This window comes from Platalea leucorodia (assembly GCF_965183815.1).
Source record: "Platalea leucorodia genome assembly, chromosome: Z".
In the NCBI taxonomy this organism is placed as follows: Eukaryota; Metazoa; Chordata; class Aves; order Pelecaniformes; family Threskiornithidae; genus Platalea; species Platalea leucorodia.
In genome coordinates, this window is record NC_138858.1 from 12,099,568 (window position 1) to 12,123,809 (window position 24,242).

The 24,242-nt window shown below is 69.4% G+C and overlaps 3 protein-coding genes across 8 annotated transcripts; 2 read left to right on the top strand and 1 right to left on the bottom strand.

Moving 5' to 3' along the window:
- Nucleotides 1-778: 778 nt before the first annotated feature.
- On the bottom strand, nt 779-8,838 carry TMEM8B (transmembrane protein 8B; the record flags this gene model as incomplete). Its single annotated transcript, XM_082335380.1, has 14 exons — nt 779-1,114; nt 1,341-1,457; nt 1,532-1,678; nt 1,767-1,945; nt 2,145-2,287; nt 3,703-3,826; nt 4,030-4,126; nt 4,506-4,861; nt 5,122-5,381; nt 5,517-5,650; nt 5,804-6,011; nt 6,503-6,692; nt 7,572-7,659; nt 8,767-8,838. The coding sequence occupies 14 exons, from the start codon at nt 8,836-8,838 to the stop codon at nt 779-781; spliced, it is 2,451 nt and encodes an 816-aa protein (XP_082191506.1).
- Nucleotides 8,839-12,267: 3,429 nt separating this feature from the next.
- Nucleotides 12,268-16,861, top strand: TAF1C (TATA-box binding protein associated factor, RNA polymerase I subunit C; the record flags this gene model as incomplete). 6 transcript variants are annotated; one of them, XM_082337593.1, is made up of 14 exons in its annotated part: nt 12,268-12,291; nt 12,601-12,694; nt 12,946-13,052; nt 13,145-13,240; nt 13,330-13,400; nt 13,488-13,735; nt 13,811-13,921; nt 14,034-14,157; nt 14,273-14,344; nt 14,466-14,601; nt 14,695-14,823; nt 14,962-15,136; nt 15,277-15,414; nt 15,684-16,861. In XM_082337593.1, exons 5-14 carry the CDS (start codon nt 13,357-13,359, stop codon nt 16,859-16,861), a joined length of 2,355 nt encoding a protein of 784 aa, XP_082193719.1. In that variant the 5' UTR covers nt 12,268-12,291; nt 12,601-12,694; nt 12,946-13,052; nt 13,145-13,240; nt 13,330-13,356. The 6 variants fall into 6 exon arrangements, with proteins under 6 accessions (XP_082193719.1, XP_082193721.1, XP_082193718.1 ...); XM_082337590.1 differs by having other exon boundaries at nt 12,287-12,498; XM_082337595.1 differs by lacking the exon at nt 13,145-13,240 and having other exon boundaries at nt 13,292-13,400.
- A 254-nt stretch (nt 16,862-17,115) lies between these two features.
- On the top strand, nt 17,116-18,714 carry HINT2 (histidine triad nucleotide binding protein 2). The gene is made up of 5 exons (XM_082335457.1): nt 17,116-17,198; nt 17,978-18,133; nt 18,227-18,331; nt 18,409-18,481; nt 18,581-18,714. The coding sequence occupies exons 1-5, from the start codon at nt 17,130-17,132 to the stop codon at nt 18,670-18,672; spliced, it is 495 nt and encodes a 164-aa protein (XP_082191583.1). The 5' UTR covers nt 17,116-17,129; the 3' UTR covers nt 18,673-18,714.
- The last annotated feature ends 5,528 nt before the right edge of the window (nt 18,715-24,242 follow it).

A 24,242-nucleotide genomic window follows, 5' to 3' on the forward strand; every position in this document is an offset into this window, starting at 1 on the left:
AGACAGGGCAGCTACTCATGGCTGGTGGCAACAACAGGGACACAGGGTCACTGCTCCACTGCTCCTGGGTGGGTGCACCCACATGTGGCGTGCTGAGGGGGGCTGCTCCGGGCAGTGGGGTAACACTAATGGCCTGTGGGCTCCTGGGGATGTGGCCCTTGCAGGCAGCGTGTTCTCAGATCTGTGCATCGCCACAGCAGGCAGCACCGGCACCAGTCCCCACTGGCAGTTTCCCCCGGGACTACAGGCTCCCTGCAGTCCTGCCAGCTTGGGGGGGACCCTGGCTGCCCTGGCACAGGCATTACAGCTGTCCTGTGAGAGCACAGTGCCATGGCAAAGTCATCCCAGCTCTGCAGCCTGCCCTGCAGCGAGCCAAAAGGCTGCAGCCCCTGGGCCCCCACCTCTTGCCGACCTCACAGCTGGAGCCGTGTCAGCCCTAGAGCAGCCCACTGCAGAGCAGCAGCTCTTACTAGAGACCCCTGAGTGTTGCCATTCCCCCCTCTGCACCTGGTCACGTCCCCTTGGACACATCCATGGCCCATCAAAGAGAGAAGTGTGGCCCCAGCTCAGCCTCAATCCCTGCCAGCTCTGCACCGGACTGAGCTGCAGCAACTCCCAGAGACAAGTTCAACCAGGCTGTAATTACAAGAAGAGGGTGGCTGTGCACCTGCCCAGAGGAGTCCTGGTGCGCCCGGGGATGGGTGGCTGGCAAAAAGAGCGGGTGCTGGGCCCCGTGGGGCTGCTGTCCATGCCGGAGGAGTCCAGGCTGCCGTCGGCATCAGCTGGTACAAATACTGTTGATGGAGGCCACAGCTGGGTCGACGAGTCCCAGCTCCTCCTGTTCGTTGACGCAGAGCTGGTACCCACAGCCCTTGCGCCGGGGCAGAGGTCCCAGGCGCCCACTGGGCTTGGCACGGGGTGGCAGCAAGAAGCCGACGCTGCCGGCGATGAGCAGGTGCCAGATGCTGTGGATGTAGAAGTAGTTCTCCTCCGTCTCCACGAAGGCATAGAGCAGCACGGCGGCCGCCGCGATCAGCGCTCCCGGGCACAGGTAGAAAGCCCAGCGCTTCCAGGTCGGTGGGTAGCAGTGGCGGCGCCGGATGGTGCGAGCCGTCTGTGGCGGGGAAAGCGGGGGGCTGGAGGAGGCAGCTCCGGCAGGGACAGGCACAGCCCCTGTGCCGCGGTGCCACATCCCCCAGGAGTCAGGGCAGGTGGTTCACGGGGAAAGGTGAAGGCAGCAGAGGGGAGATGCTGGCAGAGGAGTGGGGCTGGACGGCGGGGCAGGATGCTGAGCGCGGCTGGGATGGGGACATAAGAGGACAGGGGCAGCATCTCCTTACCCAGGCGACGGCCATGATTCCTAAGGCGAAGAGGCTGGGCCCCAGCAGGTTCCAGAGCCCGTGGCGGTCCATCTGCAGAGCCATGGAGAGCAGCATGGCCCCCAGCAGGTACAGCACCTGTGGGGCAGCAGGGCATCCATCAGAATGGGTCCTCTTCACGCCCGCCCCGCGCACCCTCTTCCTGCACTTGCCTGCTTGACCACAGGCTGGAGCCGGGCCATGGCGATGACAGTGACCCAGACAGACATGAGGGAGCCCAGGAAGTCACAGAACTGCAGCACGTCATACTCCATGATGCAGAACACCACGATGCCCGGCTGGTCACAGGCATGGTAAAACTGGGGTGGGAGGGAAAGGGTGTGAGAGCCGCCTTGCACAGCCCTGGCCCCTCACCTGCCCCCCCAGCCACCCCCACCCCACGCTCACAGTGGAGAAGAACATGGTGAAGATGTAGACGGCAGCTTCCAGGAGGTAGTGGCTGCGGACGGCGATGGCCACGGGAGGCACAAACATGACATTGCTGAGGCACAGCAGCAGTGTGGAGAGGAGCTGGAAGCCATAGGAGAAAGCCTCGGCATTGTCTGTGCAGCCCCAGCCGTTCCAGCCTGTGGCCGGGGAGAGCCGCCGTCACCCCTGCAGCTCTTGCAGGGGCTGGGGAGGGAGCGGGGAAGCCCCTTTCCAGCACCCTGCGGAGAGCTGGCATGGGGAGGACTAATGGGGTGCACAACCCCTGGGGAAGAGGGGAGGATGCCGGGGGTGTCCCTGGGTGCAGCAGGCACTGTGGGTGCCCGGGGCAGCGCTCACCAGCTTTGCACTCGCAGGCGGCATACAGGTAGTTGTTGGTGCGCAGCAGCTTGCACTGGCCGTAGATGCCGCAGTCGTTGATGCAGGGTGAGAGGTAGGCGCGCAGGTAGACCTCAGCTGTCACGTTGGTGCAAGGCTCGAACCTGAGGTGCAGGAGAAGGGGGTCAGCCCTCGCCCCTTGAGCAGCTCCTGCCTCCACCAGAGGCACCCATCGCACCCAGACTTGGCAGGTGATGAGAGACCCAGGGACTGGGCAAGCATGGAAATGAGCTGCTTTGGTGCTACGTGTGGCAGCTGAGAGCTGTCCCCCAAGGATCTTGCGTGTTGCAATTGTCTGTGCCAGGCTGGGCAAGCAGGAGGAATGCGGCCACGCTTAGACCCACTTTGCCTTTAGCAACGCGCTCAGGTGGCTCCTATGTAATTTGGATTTTGCTGTGCAAACACCGTGCCCTGCAGTGCCTGCGTGTGACCATCTCGGGGAAGGACTGACTGCAAGTGTCAACTCAGTGTGAACTAGAAACACAGCAGAAGAGCTGGAGCAGGGACAGCACCCTCGCTGTCCCACACCGCCCACGCACGGGGCTCTGGGCACACCCAGCACCTCGGCAGCTCCAGCACGCAAGAGCACAGACAAGCCCACGTGCCAACAGCATGCACCGACTGCTGCCTGTGCACACGCAGGCACCCCAACACGCACAAACATGCACACAGCATTGTCTGCACACACGCATAGAGCGCGTGTGCACGTGCGGCTGCTGTCCCTGTGTGTGCTTACACAGTCAAATCTGCACACACGTGCACACAGAACACACAGCCCCGTCTGCTTGCACGAACCCGAACACACGCCTAGAGCTGTCTGCATGTGTGCGCCCAAAGATGCATGCAGTGCTGTCTGCATGCATGCACCAAATGTGCATTTAGCACCATCTGCATGCATGCACCGAACACCCAGTGCTGTCTGCATGCACACACTGAACATGCACGCAGCACCATCTGCACGGCACAGAGCCCCCCATGGCCTCTCGCACATACAGGCACACGCACACAACAGCCCCTCTCCTCCACAGGGCTCTCAGGCAGGCACACGGGCCAGGAGCAGAGCCACAGACACAGGAGCAGCCCCTGGAGATGCTGAGCAGAGCAGGGGCACAGCAGCCTGGCCAGAGCTGCCCTCTCATATGCACAGCCAAGCCCTGTCCTCGTAGTGACAGCCCAGTCCCTTCCCAGGCACGGGTACAGATGGGCACTGCCGCGGAGACAGGCAGGCACCAACAGATGCACAGCGTTCGCAAGCTGACAGGCGCTTCCTAACCGAGAGACAGAGGGAAGAGCCACGGGGACCCACAGATGGTCAGGCAGGCGCAAGATAGAGCCATCCGTGCCCATGCAGGCACTCACACGGTGACACACAGCCCGCGAAGCCACGTGCAGGCACGTGAGCGGTGACACGCAGCGCAGGGGCCAGGCGCGCCCAGCCACCCACAGTGCACAGGGATGCAGTCCATGGTGGGGACATCCCCTCCGGGCACGCAGGGAGGGGACGTGGCGGGGCTCTTACCCGTGCTCCGTGGCACAGAGCGAGCGCAGGCTCAGGTACCAGCTGCCCGTCTGGGGGTAGGGGATCCGCAGGCGGCTGAGGCTGGCCGTGGTGTTGACGGAGAGCAGGAAGCCTGCCAGGGATTCTGCGGGCAGGGAGAGCTCTGACTGAGCAGGGCAGGAAGCAGCCCCTTCCCCTGGGCACAGCAGGGACAGCGTGCCCTGTGCCAAGCTCTGGGGCCAGATTCCCCCGCCATCTCTGCCTTCTCCCACTCGGCCTCTCACCGGACACATGAAGGGGTGCGACCCCCACGGCCACGGCAAGATGGACACGCACAGCCCAGCCTACCCGTCTCACAGGTGACCGATGCGTTGTCACCGGACATCAGCGGGACCTCATGGTTCAGACAGCCGAATACCGTCACGTTCTCGCCACACAGGGAGCTCTGACGGCAGAGGAGGAGATGGCCCTAAAGCAGTGCCAGGGATGTTCCCTGGTCTGACAGCACCCGGATCACGGCACACCACCCAGCAGTGCCCTAACCCACTGCCCATCACCCAATAACATCCCAAATCCAGGCCATCATCCTGCCCTTAGAACATCTTAATCTGTATTCCATCACTCAAGAACACCCCAAATCCAGGCCACCATCCTGCCCTTGGAGCACCTTAACCTGTGCTCCATCACCCAAGAGCTCCCAAACCATGACCCAAGAGCACCCCAAAGCCTGCCCCTGCCTTGCTGCAGCCCGACATCACCCATCTCCCGGCCCAGCGCCCCCCAGGTTGCCCTGCCCCGTCCGGGGCACAGCATGGCCACCTCACCACATTGAGCCGCAGCTCCAGGTTAAGCACCCCACCACTGTCCAGCACCGGTAGGAGGTTGATGACAAAGACAGCGGGGCGGTCAGGCGGCACAGACACGTTGGGCCCAAAGAAGATGTAGAAGTGGACGGAGAAGGTGTCCAGCTCATTGCGCAGCGTGGGGCGGACCGGCCAGCACCGCTCGCCAGCGGGCGAGGTGGTGGGGATGGGGACCGGGTGCTTCGTGCCGTTGGGGCTGACGGGTGGAGGGCTGTCTCCCAGCGCCAGCCCTCCCACGGAGCCGAAGGAGTGGGGCATGTTCATGGAGGCGCTGGAGGGCAGGAAGGGTGGCCGGGCCAGGCTGGGTCGGGAGCAGTCTGGGGGGCAGAGCTGTCAGCTTGGGCACCGCACAGCTCCTCCAGCCCCCATCTTGATTCCCACCTCCCCTTCTTGCCAACTGCTCACCTCCATCTGCAAGCCATCCCCAACACCTCCCAGCATCCCCACCCCAGCAGAGCTTGGTACAACCCTGCACCCAGCTGGGGCCAGATCCCACGGGCATCCTTCACCCCCCCACCAGTCGCCCAAGCAGAGTCAAGACCGTGCCCCCCACCCGGACCTCCCCATGCACCCTCACCTGTGAGCTGCACGGTGACCTGGAAGGAGACGGTGCCCGGCACCCCAGGGTGTTTCTCCACCAGTACGTAGTACCAGTGCTGCCAGAAGGGCAGGTCCAGTGCCAGCTGGCAGGGAGTGTGCTCCCGGCAGTCCAGCGCCGTGGAGTTGTGCAGGGGGGGAGCCTTGGCCCGCACGCGCAGCCAGAGCGGGCAGCCCTCGGCCCCGCGGCACCGCAGCACCTCCACCAGCACGCGCGACGTGTAGCTGGGCACAAACACCCTGAGGGACAGCAGTGTCAGGGTCCTGCCCCTCACCACGGACCAACAGGACTGGGGAGGCAAGCCAGAGGGATGGGGCACCCTAAGCTCCCCACCCTGGGGGTGCCCCCTCCCTAGGAGACCCTCTCGCACTCACTTGTAGAGGCAGGAGCGGTTGTGGGGGGCCATGCTCTGCTCGGTGACGTAGCCGGGGTACAGCACGGCGATGTTCACCAGGCGCTGCACGATGAGCTGTGGCTGGAAGAGATACTGGCACTCCTCGTAGAGCCCCTGCACCACAGGACAGTCAGCACGGGGCAGGGGGCACGGGGCACTGTCCCCACTTGGGACACCTGCCCCGGGCACTGCCAGCACAGGACAGTCAGACCCCAGCAGAGCCCTGCAGCAAGCCCTGCCACCCCATGGTCCTCCCGAGCCCTTCACCTTGACGGAGATCTTGCCCTCATCTTTGGGCAGGTGGGCAGCCAGGAACCAGTCCCCGGGCAGTGGGCTGGTGACGTTGAACACCCCGGTGGTGCGGTTGGGCAGGGTCCAGGTGAGGGTCAGTGCGAAGGAGCCAGGGACAGCCGTGTCCCTGGGAAAGTGCGTGCGCAGCGGGTTAATGACGGAGGGAGCCCCTGAGCGGAAATACCTGCAGGAGAGACAGAAGTTAGCAGGGCACGGGCTGGGCATCGTGGCAGGGCCAGCCTGCCCTACATGTTGGTGACTGTCCTCCAAGCTATGAGGAAGCTCAAAGACATGATGGGGAAGCCTGGGACTTTGCTGGAGACTGTGAGCTTCCCTGGGTGTGTTCAAGCAAAACCGTTCATGTATGAGATGCACAAAAGAGTGGAGCCTGCAATGGTCCTGGGAAGATGAATCACGGGGAGCGACTGTGCTTGTGTACACATGTGCATGCATGTGCATATACGCACATGTGCGTGCATCTCTGCACACATGTGTGCCTGCATACGCATGTGTGTGCATGAGTGCTCCTCCGTACGCGTGCATGCGTATACATACATGCACATGTGCACAGGCAAGCAAGAAGCAGTCAAGAGCAGGCAGGCCCCAGGGCAAGTCTGGGCAGGGGACAGCAGGGGCAGGCGGGAAGGAAACAGGCAGGGCAGGCTGCTTACTCACACGGTGATGCTACGGTCTGGGCATTGGTCCCCGAAGGTGCCACCCTGCTCCTTGAAGGTGATGAGGTTCCAGACAGCGATGACTGTGTCCTCGGGGATGTGGAAGTGGAAGAGCTCGATGCTGGCAAAGGAGCGGAAGGGGCTGAGCTTGCGTGGTGTGCGGGTGAAGTAGTCGGTCACAAAGACCCCGTCTGCAGAGGAGACCCAAGGGACTCTCAGTGGGGTGAGGGACTGGGGGGGTGCAGCACCCCTCCCAGACCAGGCCAACCCACCCAGGCTCTGAACATGTCCCAAAAACGGCAGCCTGGAGGCAGGAGGGGCTGGGACTGTGCCCTCTCGGTGAGTCCACAGGGCTGATGGCAGCTGTGCCCAGCGGCCTCTCCCAGCCCTGGCACAGTCCGCATCGTGCCTGGGTCAGCATTGCCTCGAGCCCTTTTCCCCAAACTGTGGGCGCTCATCCTCGGGAGCCTGAGGAGCCCTCGGCCCTGGCTGCTCAGGCTCTGCCTGGGTGCAGCCCACCTCTTTCAACTCATCATCCTCTTCAGTGAAGACCTGCTCCCTGCATTTTACCTGCAATAAAGGGCTATTCCTCACAGCTCCAGCCCTGCCCCAACAGGTCAGCTCCCACAGGGACACAGATTCCCCCCCTCTCTGCCTGCCGAGGAGGCTCAGCACAGAGCCCATCACAAACTGCAGAGTCCCACCCTAGAGCCACAAGAAGAAGGAGCGAGCAGCGCACTTCCCGCACAGCCTCCCAGCTCTCCCATGGTTTGCGGAGGAGGAATGGTGCACATATGTGTGCACATATGCACACGTAGGTGCTGTCTGCGTGCACGGCAAAGCGGAGGCGTCCACGCCCACATGCATGGGCTGTGCACAGCCCCGTGTCTGCAAGACACTTCCTGCAAGCCCATGGTGTGCACTGGGGCCACCTCCCCCTGCCCAACTGTCTGACAGTTTGATTTCCAGGCATTTCCAGAAGCCCCAGCAGCAGAGGGGCAGCCACTTCCTTGGCACAGCAGAGACAAGGGAGACCTGGTCTCCAGATAGCAGCTGTAACTTCACCCTACCATTGCCATGCTTCCCCAGTGCCAGCCTGGGCAACCCATCCATTATTCCCCAGAGATGCACCGAGGAAGAGATGCACCTCCGCACAAGCTGCCGACAAGGGGGATGTTAGCAGAGGATGGGCTGGGAGCAGGGCTGTGCCCAGGAGGACTCGTCCAGTGGGGAGTGGGATAGCTGAGAAGAAGGGCTGCTTTGCACAGCATGTGCCTGGCTGGGAGTGCGTGCATGTGCTTGTGTGCACGTGTGTTTTTGCTGCATGTGTGCAGCCCCAGCTGGCTGTATGCTGACATACATCTGCTCCCTTGCCTGGAACAAAGGCAGCTCCCCCTCCCCTTCACTGACAGCCGACACAAGCCAGACATGAAATACCTGCCTCAACGCAAGAGCACCCGATCCCAATTTCCCCATCATGAACCACCAAGCCACGCCACAGCTCCCCTCCCGACGTGGGGACAGTGACCTGGCAGGCGACCCCAGGGAGGAGGAGATGTTGAACGCAACTCTAGGAGGTGGCATGGGGGGGAAGCGCTCGGAGCTTCCCAGTCCCAGCGCGGTGACCCGGGGCAAGACAGGGGGCAGGAGCCGGCTGCCGGCAGCGGGTCAGGCTGGAGGCCCATGGCGGTGTGGCCAGAGCACGGAGGGGTGCCGGAGGAGGACGGAGCGGGATTTCCTACCCGTGGAGCGGGGGGAAGGAGGAAAGCAAGCCCCCCTCCGCCCTAGGGTAGAGGCCGGAGCCGCGGGAGCCCCCACCCGGGGACCGCGGCCCGGGGTCGCGGCCGGCGGTCAGCACCGCGGACAGCGCCCGGCAGCGGTCAGCACCGCGGACAGCGCCCGCGCCGCCCCACGGCGCTGCCCCACGGCGCTGCCCCACGGCGGCCCCCGGCAGCTGCATCCCCCTCCCCGGGGGATACCCCCCCCCACGCCCCCGGTGCCCCTCCGCAGCCCCATCACCCAGCCACCTCCCGTGCCCCACAGCGCGCTCGTCGCCCCGCATGGTCCCGCCGGTGTCCCCCCCGCCACGCACACACACACCCCTCCGCAGGCTGCGCGTCCCCGCTGCCCCACTGCACGCACACAGCCCCTCTGCCCTACGGGCCCGCTGCCCCTGCGGCCCCCCGGCCCCACCGCCCGCGCAACTGCCCCCCTCGGGTGTGCCACCGCACGTGCGCCTCCGGCACACGCGCCTCCGTGCCCCACTGCGCGGGTCACCCCGTGCCCCACGGCGTGCTTATCGTCGTGCCCCGCCGCACGCAGGGCCTTGCGCCCCATCGCACGGGCAGCCCCGTGCCCCGGTAGGCAAACGCCCCGTCGCACACGCGTGTCGGCATCCCGCCGCACCCGCCTCGTGGCCTACTGCACGTGCGCCTCGGGCCCCACGGCGCACACCCCCCACACCCCACCGGGCACACCTCCGTGCCCCGTCGCGTACGTGCCCCCAAAACCCCCACGGCACGCGCACCCCGTCCCTCGTTCCACAGACTTGCCGCGTCCCGCTGCACCTGCGCCCTGCACCCCACGGCGGGCGGGCGCTGCGCCCCACTGCGCCCACCCCCTGCCCCACTGCCTGCACGCCCCACGCCCCGTCGCCCCCGTCCCTCGCACCCATCGCGAGCGCACGCCCCAAGACACGACCCCCTGCCCCACGACACGACCACCCCGCGCCCCACCGCACCCCCACGCCACCCCCCCCACGCCCCACAGCACGCGGACCTCCCACCCGCGCCCCGCTGACACGCGTGCCTCCCTCCCGCGGCACACGCACCCCGAGCACCCGCCGCCGCGCCTCACGCACCCCCCGCGGCGGCGCTCCCCCGTCCCGCACCCGTCCCGGCGCCCCACGCCCGCCTCACGCACCCCCCGCGGCGGCGCTCCCCCGTCCCGCACCCGTCCCGGCGCCCCACGCCCGCCGCACGCCCCCCCGCCCCGGCGCTCACCGGCGGGCGGCGGCGGGAGGAGGAGCGGCAGGAGCAGCAGCGGGAGGCGGAGGCGGGGGTCGGGCGGCCGCCGCTGCCCGCCGCCCCCGCCGCCCCTCCGGCCCATGCCGCCGCCGCGCCGGCTGCCGTGGGGCGCGCGCCGCCAGCCGCCCCGCCGCGCGCCGGCGCCCATGACGTCACTCGGGCCGCCTCCCGGGCCGCCCCCGCGTCACCATTGGCCCCCACGCGCGTCACTCGGCGGTGGCAGCGGCCCGCCCCCCCCCCCCCCCCTCCCCGCGCGACCCGGTCCCCCACGGGGTGGCCCCGCCGCTGCTCGGGGCACCGGGGGGCGGGGACACGGGGACACGGGGACACCGGGCTGGGGACGGGGACACGGGGCTGGGGACACGGATATGGGGACAGGGACAGGGATATGGGGATGGGGACAGGGCATGGGGATGGGAACAGGCGATGGGGGCAGGGATAGGAGGATGAGGGACAGGGACACAGAGCTGGGGACAGGGACACAGGGCTGGGGACAGAGGATGGGGGCTGGGGACAGAGGATGGGGGCTGGGGACAGGGGGCTGGGGACAGGGGGGTAGGGGGCTGGGGACGGGGACACGGGGCTGGGGCTAGAAGGATGAGGGACAGGGGCACAGAGCTGGGGACAGCGAAATGAGGCTGGGGAAAGAGACACGGGGCTGGGGACAGGGACATGGGGCTGGGGGACACGGATACTGGGCTGGGGACAGGGACACAGAGCTGGGGACAGGGACATGGGGCTGGGGACAGGGGATGGGGATGGGGGACAGGGATATGGGGTTGGGGGACAGGGACACGGGGCTGGGGACAGGGGATGGGGCTGGGGACAGGGACACGGGGCTGGAGACAGGGATACAGGGCTGGGGGACAGGGACACAGGGCTGGGGATGGGGAGAGGAGGATAAGGGACAGGGACACGGGGCTGGGGACAGAGAAATGAGGCTGGGGACAAGGGCATGGAACTGGCAGACAGAAAACAGGGCTGGGGACGGGGACATGGGACTGGGGGACAGGGATGGGAGGCTGACGGACAGGGACACGGGGATGGGGACAGGGGATGGGGCTGGGGACAGGGACACAGGCTGGGGGCATGCACTGGGGCTGGGGACAGGGGCCTAGGGCTGAGGACAAGGATACGGTCTGGGGACAGGGATATGGGCTGGGGGAGAGGGGCACAAGCTGGGGGGACACAGGGGCATGGGGCGGGGGGACAGGGGACATGGAGCCGGGACGGGGGTGGCCATGGGGCCAGGCTACAAGGAGGGCACAGGACACGGGTGAAAGGGGCCGTGGGGCTGGGGCGCAGGGGGACAAGGGGGTTACAACGCGGGGGGCAAACGGGGCGTCTTGCAGAGAGCAGGTGGGAGGCAGCGGGGGCTACCTAGGGGGTGTATATATATAAATTAATTATAATAAATTATATTTATCTTATAGAGGAGGCGTCCGGGAGAGGGGATCTGGCACCGCCTGCGGGGATGAGGGCATCCCGACTGGAAACGATCTCATCACGCTTCCCCGAACTCCCCTGATGTCATCCCCAGACTCCCCTGACATCACCCCCAGGGTCCCCTGACATCACCCCCAGACTCCCCTGATGTCACCCCCAGGCCCCCCTGACATCACTGCCCTCCCTGGCCACGGCGGAGGCGGGGGGTGACGCGTGGGCACAGCCCCGCTCCCAGAGGTGCTCTGCCCGTCCCGGGAGCACCCCGGGAGCGGCGGGGGGGGGAGCAGACGCCCTCCCCGGACCGCAGCCCCCCGCCGGGCACGGGTGGGGGTCCCCTCCCAGCGCAGCCCCCCGGGCGCGGCTCGGGGGCCGGTGTCGCTGGCACCGGGCCCACGGTCCCTGCAGGAGCATCCTGGTCCCGCCGGCCTTGGGAAGGGGACAGGGGAGCCTGTGTGTGTGTCCACCCCCCACGATAACTCCCCAAAGGCTCCAGGGTCCCACCGGAGCTCTGTGGGACAAAGACCCGTCCCCCGTGAGCGACATCCGTGGGCGTGGGTACCCACGGGGGCGCTGGGACACGCAGGGAGCCTGCAGCCGCCCCGGGGAAGGGGAAGAGGGACCAGAGCCGGGGCAGGAGGGGGGCCCCCGGGGCCAAGCCGGCGTGGGGTCACACGGGAAGGGCACGGGAGGGGGGGGCTGGAACCGCCCTGCATCCCCCAGCCCTCCCGCCCCACATCCCCCTGGTGCGTGGGGCGCCCCACGGCCCCGCGGCCCCCCGGCAGCCCCCCTCCCGCCCCCCGGGGCACAGCAGGACCCTGCGGCGCTTCCCTGCCATCCCAAACCGCCTGGACCGGGTGTCTCCGGCCACGCAGCACCGAGGCCAGGCCTCCCACGGGGAACGAGGGGCGCCCACGGCGGGACCCCCTCCCCCCGTGGGATGGCTCCCCCTCGTTGTCCTGGGGTCGAGGAGGGGGGAACGATGCCCGCGCCCTGCACGTCCCCCGCTGCGGTCCGGTCCCGATGCTGCCCCAGCGCCTGTCCCGGTCCATCCCGGTCCCCCGATGCTGCCCCAGCGCCTGTCCCGGTCCATCCCGGTCCCCTCCCCCCCTCCCCCGGGTCCCCTCCGCCCCCACCGTCCCCGCGGTGCCGGCGGCGGAGGCGCGTTTTCTCACTCCCACCGCTAGGGGGCACTAGTGCCCCGCGGCTCCCTCCCGCCGGCGCCTCTCTGGTCTCTCTTATTCCCGAGCGCTGATTGGTGCGCGGCGTCCGCAGCGCGACGCCGTGGTGACGTCAATTCCGGTGGCGGTGCTGCCCCGGCGTGGGTATCCATCGGCGGACGCTTCCGCTCCCCCGGTACCGGTACCCGGCCCCGGCCCCGGCGCCCCCCGGGGCCATGGAGTTCCCGGCTGCTCTCTTCCCCGCCTACTTCGGCGCCGGCCCGCCCCGGGAGGAGGGAGGCCCCGCTCCGGCCGCCGGCTGGGGCGAGCACGGGCAGGTGCTGGAGGCCGGTCCCGGTCGCCGCCAGGTGAGGCCGCGGCGCAGCCCGGGCCCGGTGGCGGGGGGGCGTCGGGCCGGGCCGGTGGAGCCCGACGGTGCCGCTCTCACCTCCCGCCTCCTCTCCCTGCAGGCCGAGACGACGTTCGTGCCCCGCCGCGGGGGGACGGGCGAGAGCTGGGAACCCGCCGACGCTGCCGCCGTCCCCCTCCTGCCTCCCAACGCCGGTGAGGGCCGCGGGAGGGGGGGACGCCCCCCTGGGAGGGGGGGTGACGTCCCGTTGCGCCCGCCCGCCGAGGTGCCCTGCGGCTCGGGGTCCCCGCCGGCTCTGCCGCGCTGGCACGGGGAGCTTTAGCGGCTCTCCCCGGCGGTGCTCAGGCAGGAGGGAGCAGGGACGGGCAAGCTGTTGCCCCACCGGTGCCGCAGCGGTGTCCCGGTACTTGTGCGGTACCGGCCGGCCCCTGCCCTCTCCCCGCAGGCTGCTGGGTCCCCTCGCTGGTGCCTCAGGACATCCTCTACCGCGGCGTCCTGCGCGGGAAGCTCCAGGCGGGCAAGTCCAGAGGCGCTCTGGACTTCACCAAGCAGGTAGGGTCTGGGGTGCCATGTCCCGCCAGGGGCCTGGAGGGACAGTACGGGATCCCTGCAGATCCCAGCCCCTCCCCGTCCTTCCCGCATAGCTGGGCCACTTCTTTGTGGATCACCCGGAAGATGCATTTGGCTCCCTGGGGCAGCTGCTGCACAAGAACTTCTACCTGGGCAACTCCAAGCTGAGGGTCAGTGTCCGTCTGGGGGTGACAACGCCGTCCCCACCTCTCCCCTTGCAGCTGCCAGCCCCAGCCTCTGCTCCCTCTCCTCCCCACAGAGACAGGCCCGGGACAACACCATCCGGATGACAGCCCTGATAGAGGAAATTGACCGTCTGGAGGCCAGGCGGTAAGCATCCCCATGTCCCCTGCACTGGAGAGGGCTGGGGGGGCTCCTGCTCTCTTCCCCCGCCTGACACCATCTGTACTCTCACAGCGGCTGCCCCCGGCAGCACCTCGTCCCCCGCCTGCGCTGGTTCTCCCACCTCTGCCGCGACTGGCTCTTTGAGGTGCCGCTGGGGCTGCTGGCGGAGTGCGTGCACGAGGAGCTGCTGCTGCAGTGGGCCGGCCTGCTCTTCGATGACAGCCCTATGGGGGGGGCGCTGGCCTGGCTGCCCCCTGAAGATGTGGGGGCACACGTGGGCCGCCTGGTGTACCCTGGAGGGAAGGCCATGAACCACCTCTGTATCCTTCCCGACGGGGCATCCCTGGGGAGGGAAGGGGGGGTCGTGTTGCACTGCCCTTAGCCCGGCATCCCAGATTTCCAGGACGTGGTGCTGGAGGAGCTGCCCCGCGCCCGGGGCTCCTCGGTGCAGTTTGAGCTCAACGGGCGCATCCGGCAAGTGGCTGCCGTCCGGGTGGATGGGGAAGGTGAGCCAGCCCTGGGATCCATACCTCGGGCTGGGCAGGGCATGGGGTGGAGGGGTGGCAGAGAGCCCCTGGGACGCTGCCATCTCACACGGTGCCTCCTATCCCCTGCCAGATTTCGTCGGCGTCCGCTCGGATTATCACTGTGGCGTTTGGAGGGTGCCGGGCAGGACGGGGGCGGCCCCCACCCCACTGCAGGTCATCCGTACCAGCGTGCCTGCCTCCTGCCTCACTGTCAGGTAGGCGCTGGGGGAACAGAGCTTTGCGAGGTGGGGGCTCTGCTGCCTCCGCAGCCCTCCCCGCTGTGTCAGATGCTCCCGCCCCCGCAGTGATGCCATGTCCCCCATCCTGCAGCCCTCACCTCCCTGGGGAGCTGGCCGTCTGCACCCAGAGTGGAGCTGTCTACCTCTGGAGCGTCGAGACAGGGTGAGATGGAGCTTTCAGGGCTGGGAGGGGGCTCAGGCAGACCCCTGGGTCTCAACAGAGTGGGAGGGCCCAAGCAAGAGGGGCAGCTCTGCCCTGCGCCGGCGCTGCCTTCTCCCCGCAGGCTGCAGCGGCTCCGCCACGACCCCCAGACCATGTTTTTTCGGGATCATTCACCCTGGCGCTGGAGCGACTTCACCGCCCACCCGCGCGTGCTGAGCTGTGCCGACCGCACCGGCCTGCAGTGCCTGGACGCCCGGGTGAGCCCGGGAGGGAGGGCACGGGGCCACGGTGGGCGAGGGAGAGGGTTCCCCAGCCCGGGCCGCTGACAGCACCCCACTTTGCTGCTGCAGGCCCCCGAGAGATGCCAGTTTGACTTGTTCAAGGTGGGTGAGGAAGCTGGCTGCCAGCAGGGCGAGCGCGTGGTGCTGCCCATGTACCTGGGCAGGGCTGACCCCTGCCAGCACCTCGTCACCACCCAGGTGAGTCCCACCACAGCTGGTGGGGGACAGCTGGGGCTGGGGGGGACACCTCCCTGCCCCCGTGGGGCAAGGGGATCGCCCCGGAATTGCCATGGCGCGTTGGAGTGAGCCCCCCTGAGCCCTGTCCCCCCATCCCAGTTCTCCGTGTACGTGCTGGACGAGCGGTTGCCGCTGGTGCCTGTGCTGAAGTGGGCGCACATGATGAAGGCCCCCCCTCTCTTTGCCCACCTGACGCCAGGGGGTGCCGGGAGGAGCCATAAGGTGCTGCTCGGCACATCCCGCACCCAGGAGCTGCTGCTGCTGCAATACTGGGGTGAGAAACAGGGCTCCGGGGGTGCCGTGGGGCTCAGTCTCCTCTGTACCCATGTCCCAGCCTCCGTGCTGCTGGGACCAGCTGCCGCCCCCTCCCAGCATCGGTGCTCACCGGTCAATTTTTGGGGTGTCCTTCTGCAGGGGGCGGCCGATCAGCCTGCCAGCTGGCGGGAACTCCGCAGAAGCTGCACAGCATCGCCAGCTGCCTGCATCACCTGCCCGTCCAGCTCCCGCACCGACACCGCCTGCTCCACCAGCGCCTCGGTGCCCCGGCTGCCGGTGGGTGTCCCATGCCGCCCCAGGGGGGAGGACGTGGGCTGGAGGGGTGGGTACAGCCCTCGCCATGCCCTGGGGGATGGTTAAAAAGCAAAAGCAAAGCCCTGAACAACCCCGTGCAAGAGATTAATGGTCTAGGAAAGGACGTGGGGGGCAGGAGCCAGCCGTGGGTGCGCCCGTGGCGGGGTGCAGGCAGCCCCCACTGCTGGCCAGGCCCCAGGAGGGGCCCCAGGGCCGGGGCCCCGCTGGCAATGCCCCTGCTGTCCCCGCAGGCCTGGCCGCTGCACTGCAGGAGGATGGGACGCGGGAGTCCCTGCTGGTTTTCCACCTCTCCGAGGCTGGGGACATCTTCTGCCAGAGGCTGACCCACCAGGCGCCCCAGCCCCCTGCGCCCACCTCAGGGGATGAAGCCGAAGCAGCCCCCGGCTCTTCCCCTCTCTTCGAGGCTCCAGCCAGCAGCCCGCTGGGCTTGGGCAGCGAGGGAGAAGAGGAGGAGGAGGAGGAGGAGGAAGAGCAAACTTTCTACTTGTCCAACCTGGAGGTGATTATCAATGAGGAAGAGGAGGATGTGGGCACGCCAGCGGCTCCGGAGGAAGCCGAACACCACCAGGAGCCCTGTGCCAGCCCCCAGCCCTGCCCGGAGGTGCCCAGCCGTGCTGCGGCCCTGCGGTACCGCCGCTGGGTGAAGGCTTTTTCCAAACTCTGCGGGGAGCCCCCCCGGCACACCTGGCCCCCCACCCTTGGCCAGAAGCGTCTCTTCACCCGCAAAGAGCTGGAGACGCCGGCGAGCCCCAGCGCCCTGCACGGGCAGGCGCGCCAGCGGCTGCGCCAGGCCATGCGGGAAGGGGGCCGCGTCCAGCACTGGGACCCCCCGGTCCCCCAGCCGCCTCCCCTACCCCAACCCCCGGAGCCGGCGGGGGATCCGGACCCGCTGAGCGCCCGTCTGACGGCGGCCTGGTCTGGGGACTGGTGGCAATGGTGGGAGGAAAGAGCGAGTTTCAACCTGGCCCAGAGGCAACGGGCCCTACGGGAACGGCGGCGGCGGCAGAAGCGAGCCCGCGGGCGCCGCAGCCTTTCGGCCAGCTTCACCTCCTCCCTCACCTACCAGTCCGAGCTGTCGGAGCTGAGCGACGCCGCCGGACCCCCGCCGCTCTCCCCGTCCCGTCCCCGCTCCCTCCTCCCGCGGGAGGGTTCCCCACCCGGCGGCAGCCCCCCGGCCTCTCCGCCGCCCGAGGAAGCCCTGCTCTCCTCCCAGAGCCTGCGCTGCCGTGGCATCCCCAAGGAGCGGCGGAAGACGCTGCGGGACTACCTGGCGGTGTGGGCTGAGGGCCCCGCCGAGCCCGCCGAGCCCCCCGGCAGCCAGGCCAGCCAGCTCTGCATCCCCTCCTCCCAGAGCCAGCTCTCCTCCGCCTCCCAGGCGCGCCGCAAGCGCCCACGCATGGGCTTCTGAGCAATAAACCCGCGCCTCCCTCCCGCCGTCTTTGTGGATGATTGGGGGCGGGGGGGGGGGGGGGCTGCGCTCCCACGCGTGGTGGTGAGGTGGGGGGGTCGGGTGGGAGCCCTGCAGGCCGCTCTCCGGCCTGGGCTTCGCAGAGCGCCCGGCGGCGTCGCGCGTGGGCGCAGGGGAGCGCGGCCGCTTTAAGGCGCCGGGGAGGGGCGGGGTTGGGGGGAGTGGCAGGGGCGGGAGCCAATGGCGGGGCGGGGCCGGCTCGGCGGCCATGGCGGCGGTGCTGGCGCGGGGGCTGGCGCGCGGCTGGGCGGCGCGGGGCGCGCTGCGCGTGGGGCAGGTGGGCGCGTGGCGGGGGGAGGGGGCACCGGGACCGGTTGGGGGGGGGCGGGACACGGAGGAGGCGGCCGCGACGCCCCCCGCCCCACGGCCGCCGCTGCCCCCGCCCCCGGGCAAGGTCCGCACCCCCCCCCCCCCGCCACGGCCACGGGGCCCACGGGAACCCCTGCGCACCCACCCGTGCGCAACCCTCCACCCCACGTGCGTCCCCCCGATCACACTGCCTGCCTCCCGCCACCGGAGGCCGTGGGGTCCCCGCGTGTCCCGTCCCCCCCCGCTCCCCCGCCACCGGAGGCCGTGGGGTCGCCGTGTCCCGTCCCCTCCCCCCGCCACCCGAGGCCGTGGGGTCCCTGTGTCCCGTCGTCACCCCCACACACACAGGAGACCATGGGGTCCCCGTGTCCCGTCCCGTCCCGTCCGCCGTCACCCGAGGCCGTAGGGTCTCTGTGTCCCCTCGTCCCCCCCCGCCGCTCGAGGCCGTGGGGTCCCCGTGTCCCGTCGTCACCCCCGCCCGCCACGAGACCATGGGGTCCCCGTGTCCCGTCCCCCCCGCCCCCACCACCCGTGTCCCATCCCATCCCGTCCCCCACGGCTGTGGGGTCCCTGTGTCCCGTCATCCCCCACCACCACCCGAGGCCGTGGGGTCCCTGTGTCCCGTCGTGTCCCCCCCCCCCACCCGAGGCCGCAGGGTCCCCGTGTCCCCTCCCCGCCACCCGCGGCCGTGGGGTCCCCGCGTGTCCCAGCCCGTAACGCCCCGTGTGCCCCCCCCCGGCCCCGCAGCGGTGCCTGGCGGCGCCCGGTGCGCAGGACGGGGAGGTGGGCAAGGCCCGGCGGGCGGCGGCGGAGGGCGGCGAGGAGGCGAGCGGGCAGGCCACCATCTTCAGCAAGATCATCGCCCGCAGCGTGCCCGCCACCGTCCTCTACGAGGACGACAAGGTAGCGGGGACGGCAGGGAGCGTGTCCCCACCCGGGGCGGGGGGCAGCACCCGTGGGCCAGGGCTCACCCTGCTCCCCCCCGCCCCACGGCAGTGCCTGGTCTTCCGCGACGTGGCCCCCCAAGCCCCCGTCCACTTTCTGGTGATCCCCAAGCGCCCCATCCCTCGGATCAGCCGCGTGGGGCCGCAGGACACCGAGGTGAGCCGGGGCGGGGGTCCCTGGGACGTTTTGGGGGGGACGCACACGGTGCCGACGCTCCCACTCTCCCCCTGCAGCTGCTGGGCCATTTGCTGGTGGTGGCGGCGCGGACGGCGCAGGCGGAGGGGTTGGACGACGGCTACCGCCTCGGTGAGTTGGTGTCCCCCAGCCGCGCCGTGGGGCAGGACCCCCGCCGGTGGGTCCCAAGGCGGGGGGTGGCCTGACCCCCTTGTCCCTTCGTCCCGGCAGTGATCAACGACGGGAAGCACGGGGCGCAGTCCGTCTACCACCTCCACCTCCATGTGCTGGGGGGGCGGCAGCTGGGCTGGCCCCCTGGCTGAGACCCCCCTGCCCGCCGCCCCCCAATAAACCATCTCCTCGGCGCGGTGGCTTCGGTGGCTCTGTGTCGGGGTGGCCCCCCCCGGGGGGCGGCCGGCCTGGGCGGGGGCGGCCGCGGGTGCAGCAGCAGCGGGGACGCGGGTGGGACTTGGTGCCCTGCTTCACGGAGGTGGGGGGGTCTGGGCTCCCCACATCCCACCCTGCCCACTGCAGAGATGCTCTGGAGCCCCCCCCAGCCGGAGCATGAGGTTTTTGGGGGGTGGCTACATCCCACAGATAAAAGCCCCCCCCCAAAAAAAAGCCAGGCAGAGGGGGAGCAAGCCAGGCGCCACAGGGGTGTCCCTGAGCTGGGGAACGTCCTGGGGGTGCTGGCAGCACCCCATGCTGCCCACCCAGCCCCACTGCCACGACACAGGCCCAGCACCGCTGCGTGCCCCCCGCTCTGCCCCTGGGTGCCCCCACAAGCGCCCCCATGATGCTGCCGGAGCCCCACACTGGCCACTGCCTTGCAGGAGCGAGCTAATTGCACTAAATTGAACTAAAAGCACTAATTGCACATTTACTCCTCCCCACCCCAGCGGGCCCTCGCTGGGAGCTCGCAGGAGGTGCACAGCCATCAGCTCAGGGCCGCGCGGGACAGGCTGCGGGCCCCTGCGCGTACACACAGCGCTCGCCACACCGCTTGTGCGTGCACCGCCGTGGCAGACTCACTGCACTGCACACCCCAGACCCCCTGTGTGTGTGCCCCATGTGCAAAACTCGCTGCACTGCACACCCCAGGCCCCGTGTGTGTGTGCACCACGTGCAAAACGCATTGCAGTGCACACCCGAGGCCCCCTGCACTTGCACCACTGCACACAAGTTGCGTTGTGCACAGCAGAGCCCCAGTGCGCGCACTACTACGCAAAACACGTTGCACCCCACACCCCTTGGGCATGCACTGCTGTGCAAAGCGCGCTGTGTTGCACACCGCAGACCCCCCCTGACGCGTGCAAAACAGCGCTACACGCACGCAGCGGTGCTCGCACGCGTGCGGTTACACGCACTGACCGTAGGCACGCACCGGCACGTGGCCACATCCGCCCCGCGTGGGGCGCACACGCGTGGGCTCTTGCACGCTCACCGCCCGCGCAGGCCCCTCGCTCGCCGCCAGCGCGCTCCCTGCCCCGCGCCTCCTGCTCCCGCCGCGCGTCGGGCCGCCGCCGGGCCCCCGTGGCTATATTTAGCGGCGGGGGCCGGTGCTGGCGCGGCGCAGGGCCCACCTGGCACCGCCGGCGGGGCCGCCTGGGCCCCCGCCAGCCGCGCAGGGGACCGCAGCCCGCCGGGGAGAATGGCGGCTCTGTTCGGCCTCCGGCTCGGTGGCGCTGGCGGCGGGGGCCCCCCGGGAGCAGCGGGGGGCTGTGGCAGAGCCCGGTCACTTCCTCCCTCCCGCCACACACACACCCATTATAGCATGGGGAATGTTTTCAGGGTGCAAATGAACGTTAAAAAATGTTGGATGTTGCTGCTTCCTACCGCCGAGACCTGCTTGAGGCTCCTGGGGCCACTCTTGGGCAGCCCAGCCTCGGAGCTGGGGACCCCAAAGAGGGGCTGGGGGTCCCTGGGGAGGTGGGGACTCCAAAGCGGGGCCAGGGATCCCCAGTGCGGCACCCCCTGGGGCTCACCCGCAGCGGCCCCCCGGGGATGCCGCGCCTGGCGGAGGGTGAGCGCTGGCACGCGAGGTCAGGGGACGGACGCCTGCCGTCGCGTTTCCTCCTGTGCCAGGTTTATTTTGTCAGCTCCCGAGCGGCCCCGGGGCAGGACGGCGGCCGCAGACCCATGGGGCTGGGCCGGGGCCGGGGGGGAGCGGGGGCCAGAGGCTGTTTTCGTTCTTAAGACTATCGCAAATGACGCAAGTTCCCAAAAGAGCCGGGCAAGGGGGGCGGCGGGGGATGTGTCAGCAGCCGAGAGGCAGCCAGATGTGCTCCAGCAGCCCCAGCGCTGCTGCCCCACAGCGATGCCCCATAAGCCACCCCAGGGCGGTTTGCCCCAGGCTGGCATCGCCAGGGTCCCTGTCCCCACGCTGTCCTGTTGTGCTTTTAAGTGTCCCTTCGGTGTCCCCCAGGCACCCAGGCTTTTGGCTGCCGTGGGGAACCAGCCCGCGTGTGTCTGGTGGGAAGAGCACCCTGGGGCACAAGCTGGGGCAGGTCCCCAGGCTGCCACCCCCCAGCACGGTCTGGGGTACGGGTCCACCTCAGGGTCCAGCCCCGGGCCCGGGGCCGAGCGCGGGGGCACCTCCAGCAGCAGCGGGGCTGCCCCGGCCCCAGCGCCGAGGGCCCCCTTGCCGAGCCTGGGCTCCGGGGTCACGTCCCTCCCGCCTCCCCGCAGCTGCGCGGCAGATGGGCTCGGAGGAGCCCCGGCCTGGCGAGGGGCCGAGCGCCCGGCGGGAGGAGCGGTCCCCGCTGGGGGCCCCGGCCGGCCAGAGGCCAGAGGGGCCGGGTACATCCCCGGCCAGGAAAAACAGAGGCCCCAGGGCCGGGCGCACGGCGGCCCTGTCGGCGCACACCGCAGAGCGCTGCAATAACAGTCCCGCCGCCCGCTATCAAAGGGCCCTTCTTCTGCCCGGGAGGCAGGCCGGGGGCCCAGCGAGGGCTGGCGGCGAGGGGAGCCGCTCGGAGCGGGGACCGGCTGCGCCCCGCCCGCCGCCGGGCCCGTCCGGCCCCGTCACCCCGGGCCAGGCCCAGACGGCGGCGGGCGGGTGCCTCGGGTCGAGCCACGGGGAGCGCAGGGCACGTCCCGCTGTCCCTGCCCGGGCACGGCGGCGGCCCCGGGGCTGCGGGGCCGAGCTGCGGGGTCCTTCCCCGGGGCTGGGGCCCAGCCCGGGCCCGGCCATGTTCCCTCAGCGCCTCCTGCCCCGGCCACGCCCACTTGCCCCGGCCACGCCCCTCCCCTTTCGCCCTGGCCACACCCCCTCCACGCCAATCTTGCCCTTTTGCCCCGCCCCCGTGGGCCGCGCCCCCTCCCCCTCCAGGCTCTCCGCCAATGGGAGGTGCGTACGCAGCCGGCGCCACCAATGAGCTTGCGGCGGCGGGCGGGGCGCGGCTGGTGTTTACTGTCTCCATGGAGACGGAGCGGCCTCACACCCCCCCCCTCCCGCGCAGGCGCCATGGAGGCGGGAGTGCGGCGGCGGGGGACCGAGACCCCCCCAGGGTGGGACCGGGCCGGGGGGGCACTAAGGGGGGGTAGGGCTTTAGGGTGACCCCCGAGGGAGGCATCTGGGGGGCGGGGGCCGGGGTGGGTGGGGGACAGGGCCTGGGGAGCACTGGGGGGGCGATAGAAGATGGGGACACTGCGGGGGGGATGCTGCTGGGCGCGGGGGGAGAAGGGCGTTATGGAGGGAGGGACCCCTCCGGAGCACAGACCCAGCAGCAGGCACCGCTGCCGCCCTCCGTAAGGGAGGGGAGGCCCCTGTCCCCCGCCCCGGGGGTGACACGGGGGGGGGCCCGGGGTCCCCAGCCTTGGGGACCTCACGCTGGTGGGGGGCTGGCGACATGGCGGGCACGGGGGGGGGGGCGAAGGATGCGCCCCACCGCCCTTCCTCAGGGACTGTCCCCACCTGCAGGGTGGCTCTGACGGGCCACACGCCTCCCGTGTGCCCGGGGGGGAGGCCACCGTGCGTGGCCAGGGCCCCGAGTGATGTCCTCCTGCCCGAGCTGCCCACGGAAGAGCTCCCGTGCCACGGGGAGATGCTGGCAGCCACGACCGAGATACCCCAGGAGATACCCCAGGAGATGGCCCAGGAGATACCCCAGGAGATGGCCGCAGCCGAGGTGCCCCAGGAGATGCCATTGGCCACGGCCGAGGTACCCCAGGAGATGGCTGCAGCTAAGATACCCCAGGAGATGCCATCAGCCATGGCCGAGGTGCCCCAGGAGATGCCATCAGCCACGACCGAAGTGCTCCAGGAGATGTCAGCCGCAGCCCAGGTGCCCCAGGAGATGCCGTCGGCCATGGCCAAGCTGCCCGCCAAGGCCCTGCCCAGCGCAGTGCCACCCGCCAAGGCTGGGAAGGATCCCTGCCTGGTCAAGCTGCCGCCCTGCCCTGAAAAATGGGAGACTTGCCCCGGTGAGGTGCCCCCCATTGCAGTGCCGGTGCTGCCCGCCTCCCTGCAGGTGCCGGCAGAGCAGCCCAGCCAGCTGGTGCCCCGGGGAAGATGCTTGATCCACAACTGGCAGGAGGAGGTAACTCTCCACCACCGCCTTGGCGGGCCGTAAGGGGCAATGCCCCTCAAAACCCACCCCATTGCGTCCCACATGCTGATCCCGTGAAGCCTCCCACTCCTCGGCAGCTCCCACTCTTTAAATAGCCGCCCTTGGCCGAGCCGGAGCTCCCTGGATGACCTTGAGCCCAGCGGGATGGAAAGGGGATGAAATTCAATAGCACAAAAGGCACGGGCAGGCAGGTGGGGAGCAACGGCGAGGCTTTGGGAGGAGGGCCGGGACCTCGCCGGCTGGGGCAGTGGGAGCTGGGTGTCAGCCCATCGCAGGGATGCAGGGACGCCTGCTTGGGCGAGCCAGGCTGGGGGGACATGGGCCAAGCCGTGCCACAGCCCTGGGGACCCCATGGTTTGTTCAAGTGCCGTAAGAGTGCTTGCCCAGCTGTAGGGGCAGCCTTGGCACCCAGGGGCCCAAGCCACAGTTGCTCCCACTCCACCTTTCCTGGGGAGCCGGCTGGAAGGACCGTCCCCCCTTTTTGCAGCTCGTGCCTCTGTGGCTTCTCCCAGGGCTTGTGTCAGGCAGCTGCCTGCGCGGCACGGCCTTAGGTATGGGGCAGTGCCCCCAATTTGGGAACGCTCAGTATGAGAGGGTTACTCACCGCCACCTCCCAGAGCCCCATGGGACTATCAAAAGCCCAAAGGCTGGGAGCGGGCAGGGGGCACTGCAGGGTGGGCTCCTGCCCCCTTCCCACAGCTCCCACCGTCTGTCCCCAGAGAGCCACGAACCACCTGGACCTTGTGCCGGGGCAGGAGCTGGGCAGCGAGGGTTTTATCCATCGGCACGGCCACCACGGGCTGCTGGCCCACCAGCCCCTCTCCTGGCCCACCAACAGCACGACCATGAAGGATGCCTACCGCCCACCGCACAGGGTCCTGCTGCTGGGGCGAGGTGAGGCTGACACCCCCCCCAAGCCCTGTGCTCCCCAAAAAGGCAGCAAGGGGATCTTAGCTGTGGGGCTGATGGCCCTTTCCCCACGGCAGGGCAGCGGGAGGCCATGCTGGAGGCCATGCTCTACCAGAAATACAGGCAAGCCTGCCTCCCTGCGAGCACCCACCCCTGGAGCCATGCCTCGGAGGAGGGGACCCTGCTGTGGGGGGCACCCCAGAGCTGAGGGGTGTGGGGTCTGCTCTGCCAGCAGGAAGGAGATGCTGGAGGAGATCTGTCCCCCGCAGACGCCCGTGGAGTCGGTCTCCACCACGCACCAGGACTACCGCACTCGCTGCTGCCAGTTCACGCCACTGCCCGCCATCCAGGTATAGGCAGGGGACAGCCCCCCCCGCCAAGCCCACAAGGCTCCCGTGTCCCCCCCGGGCATG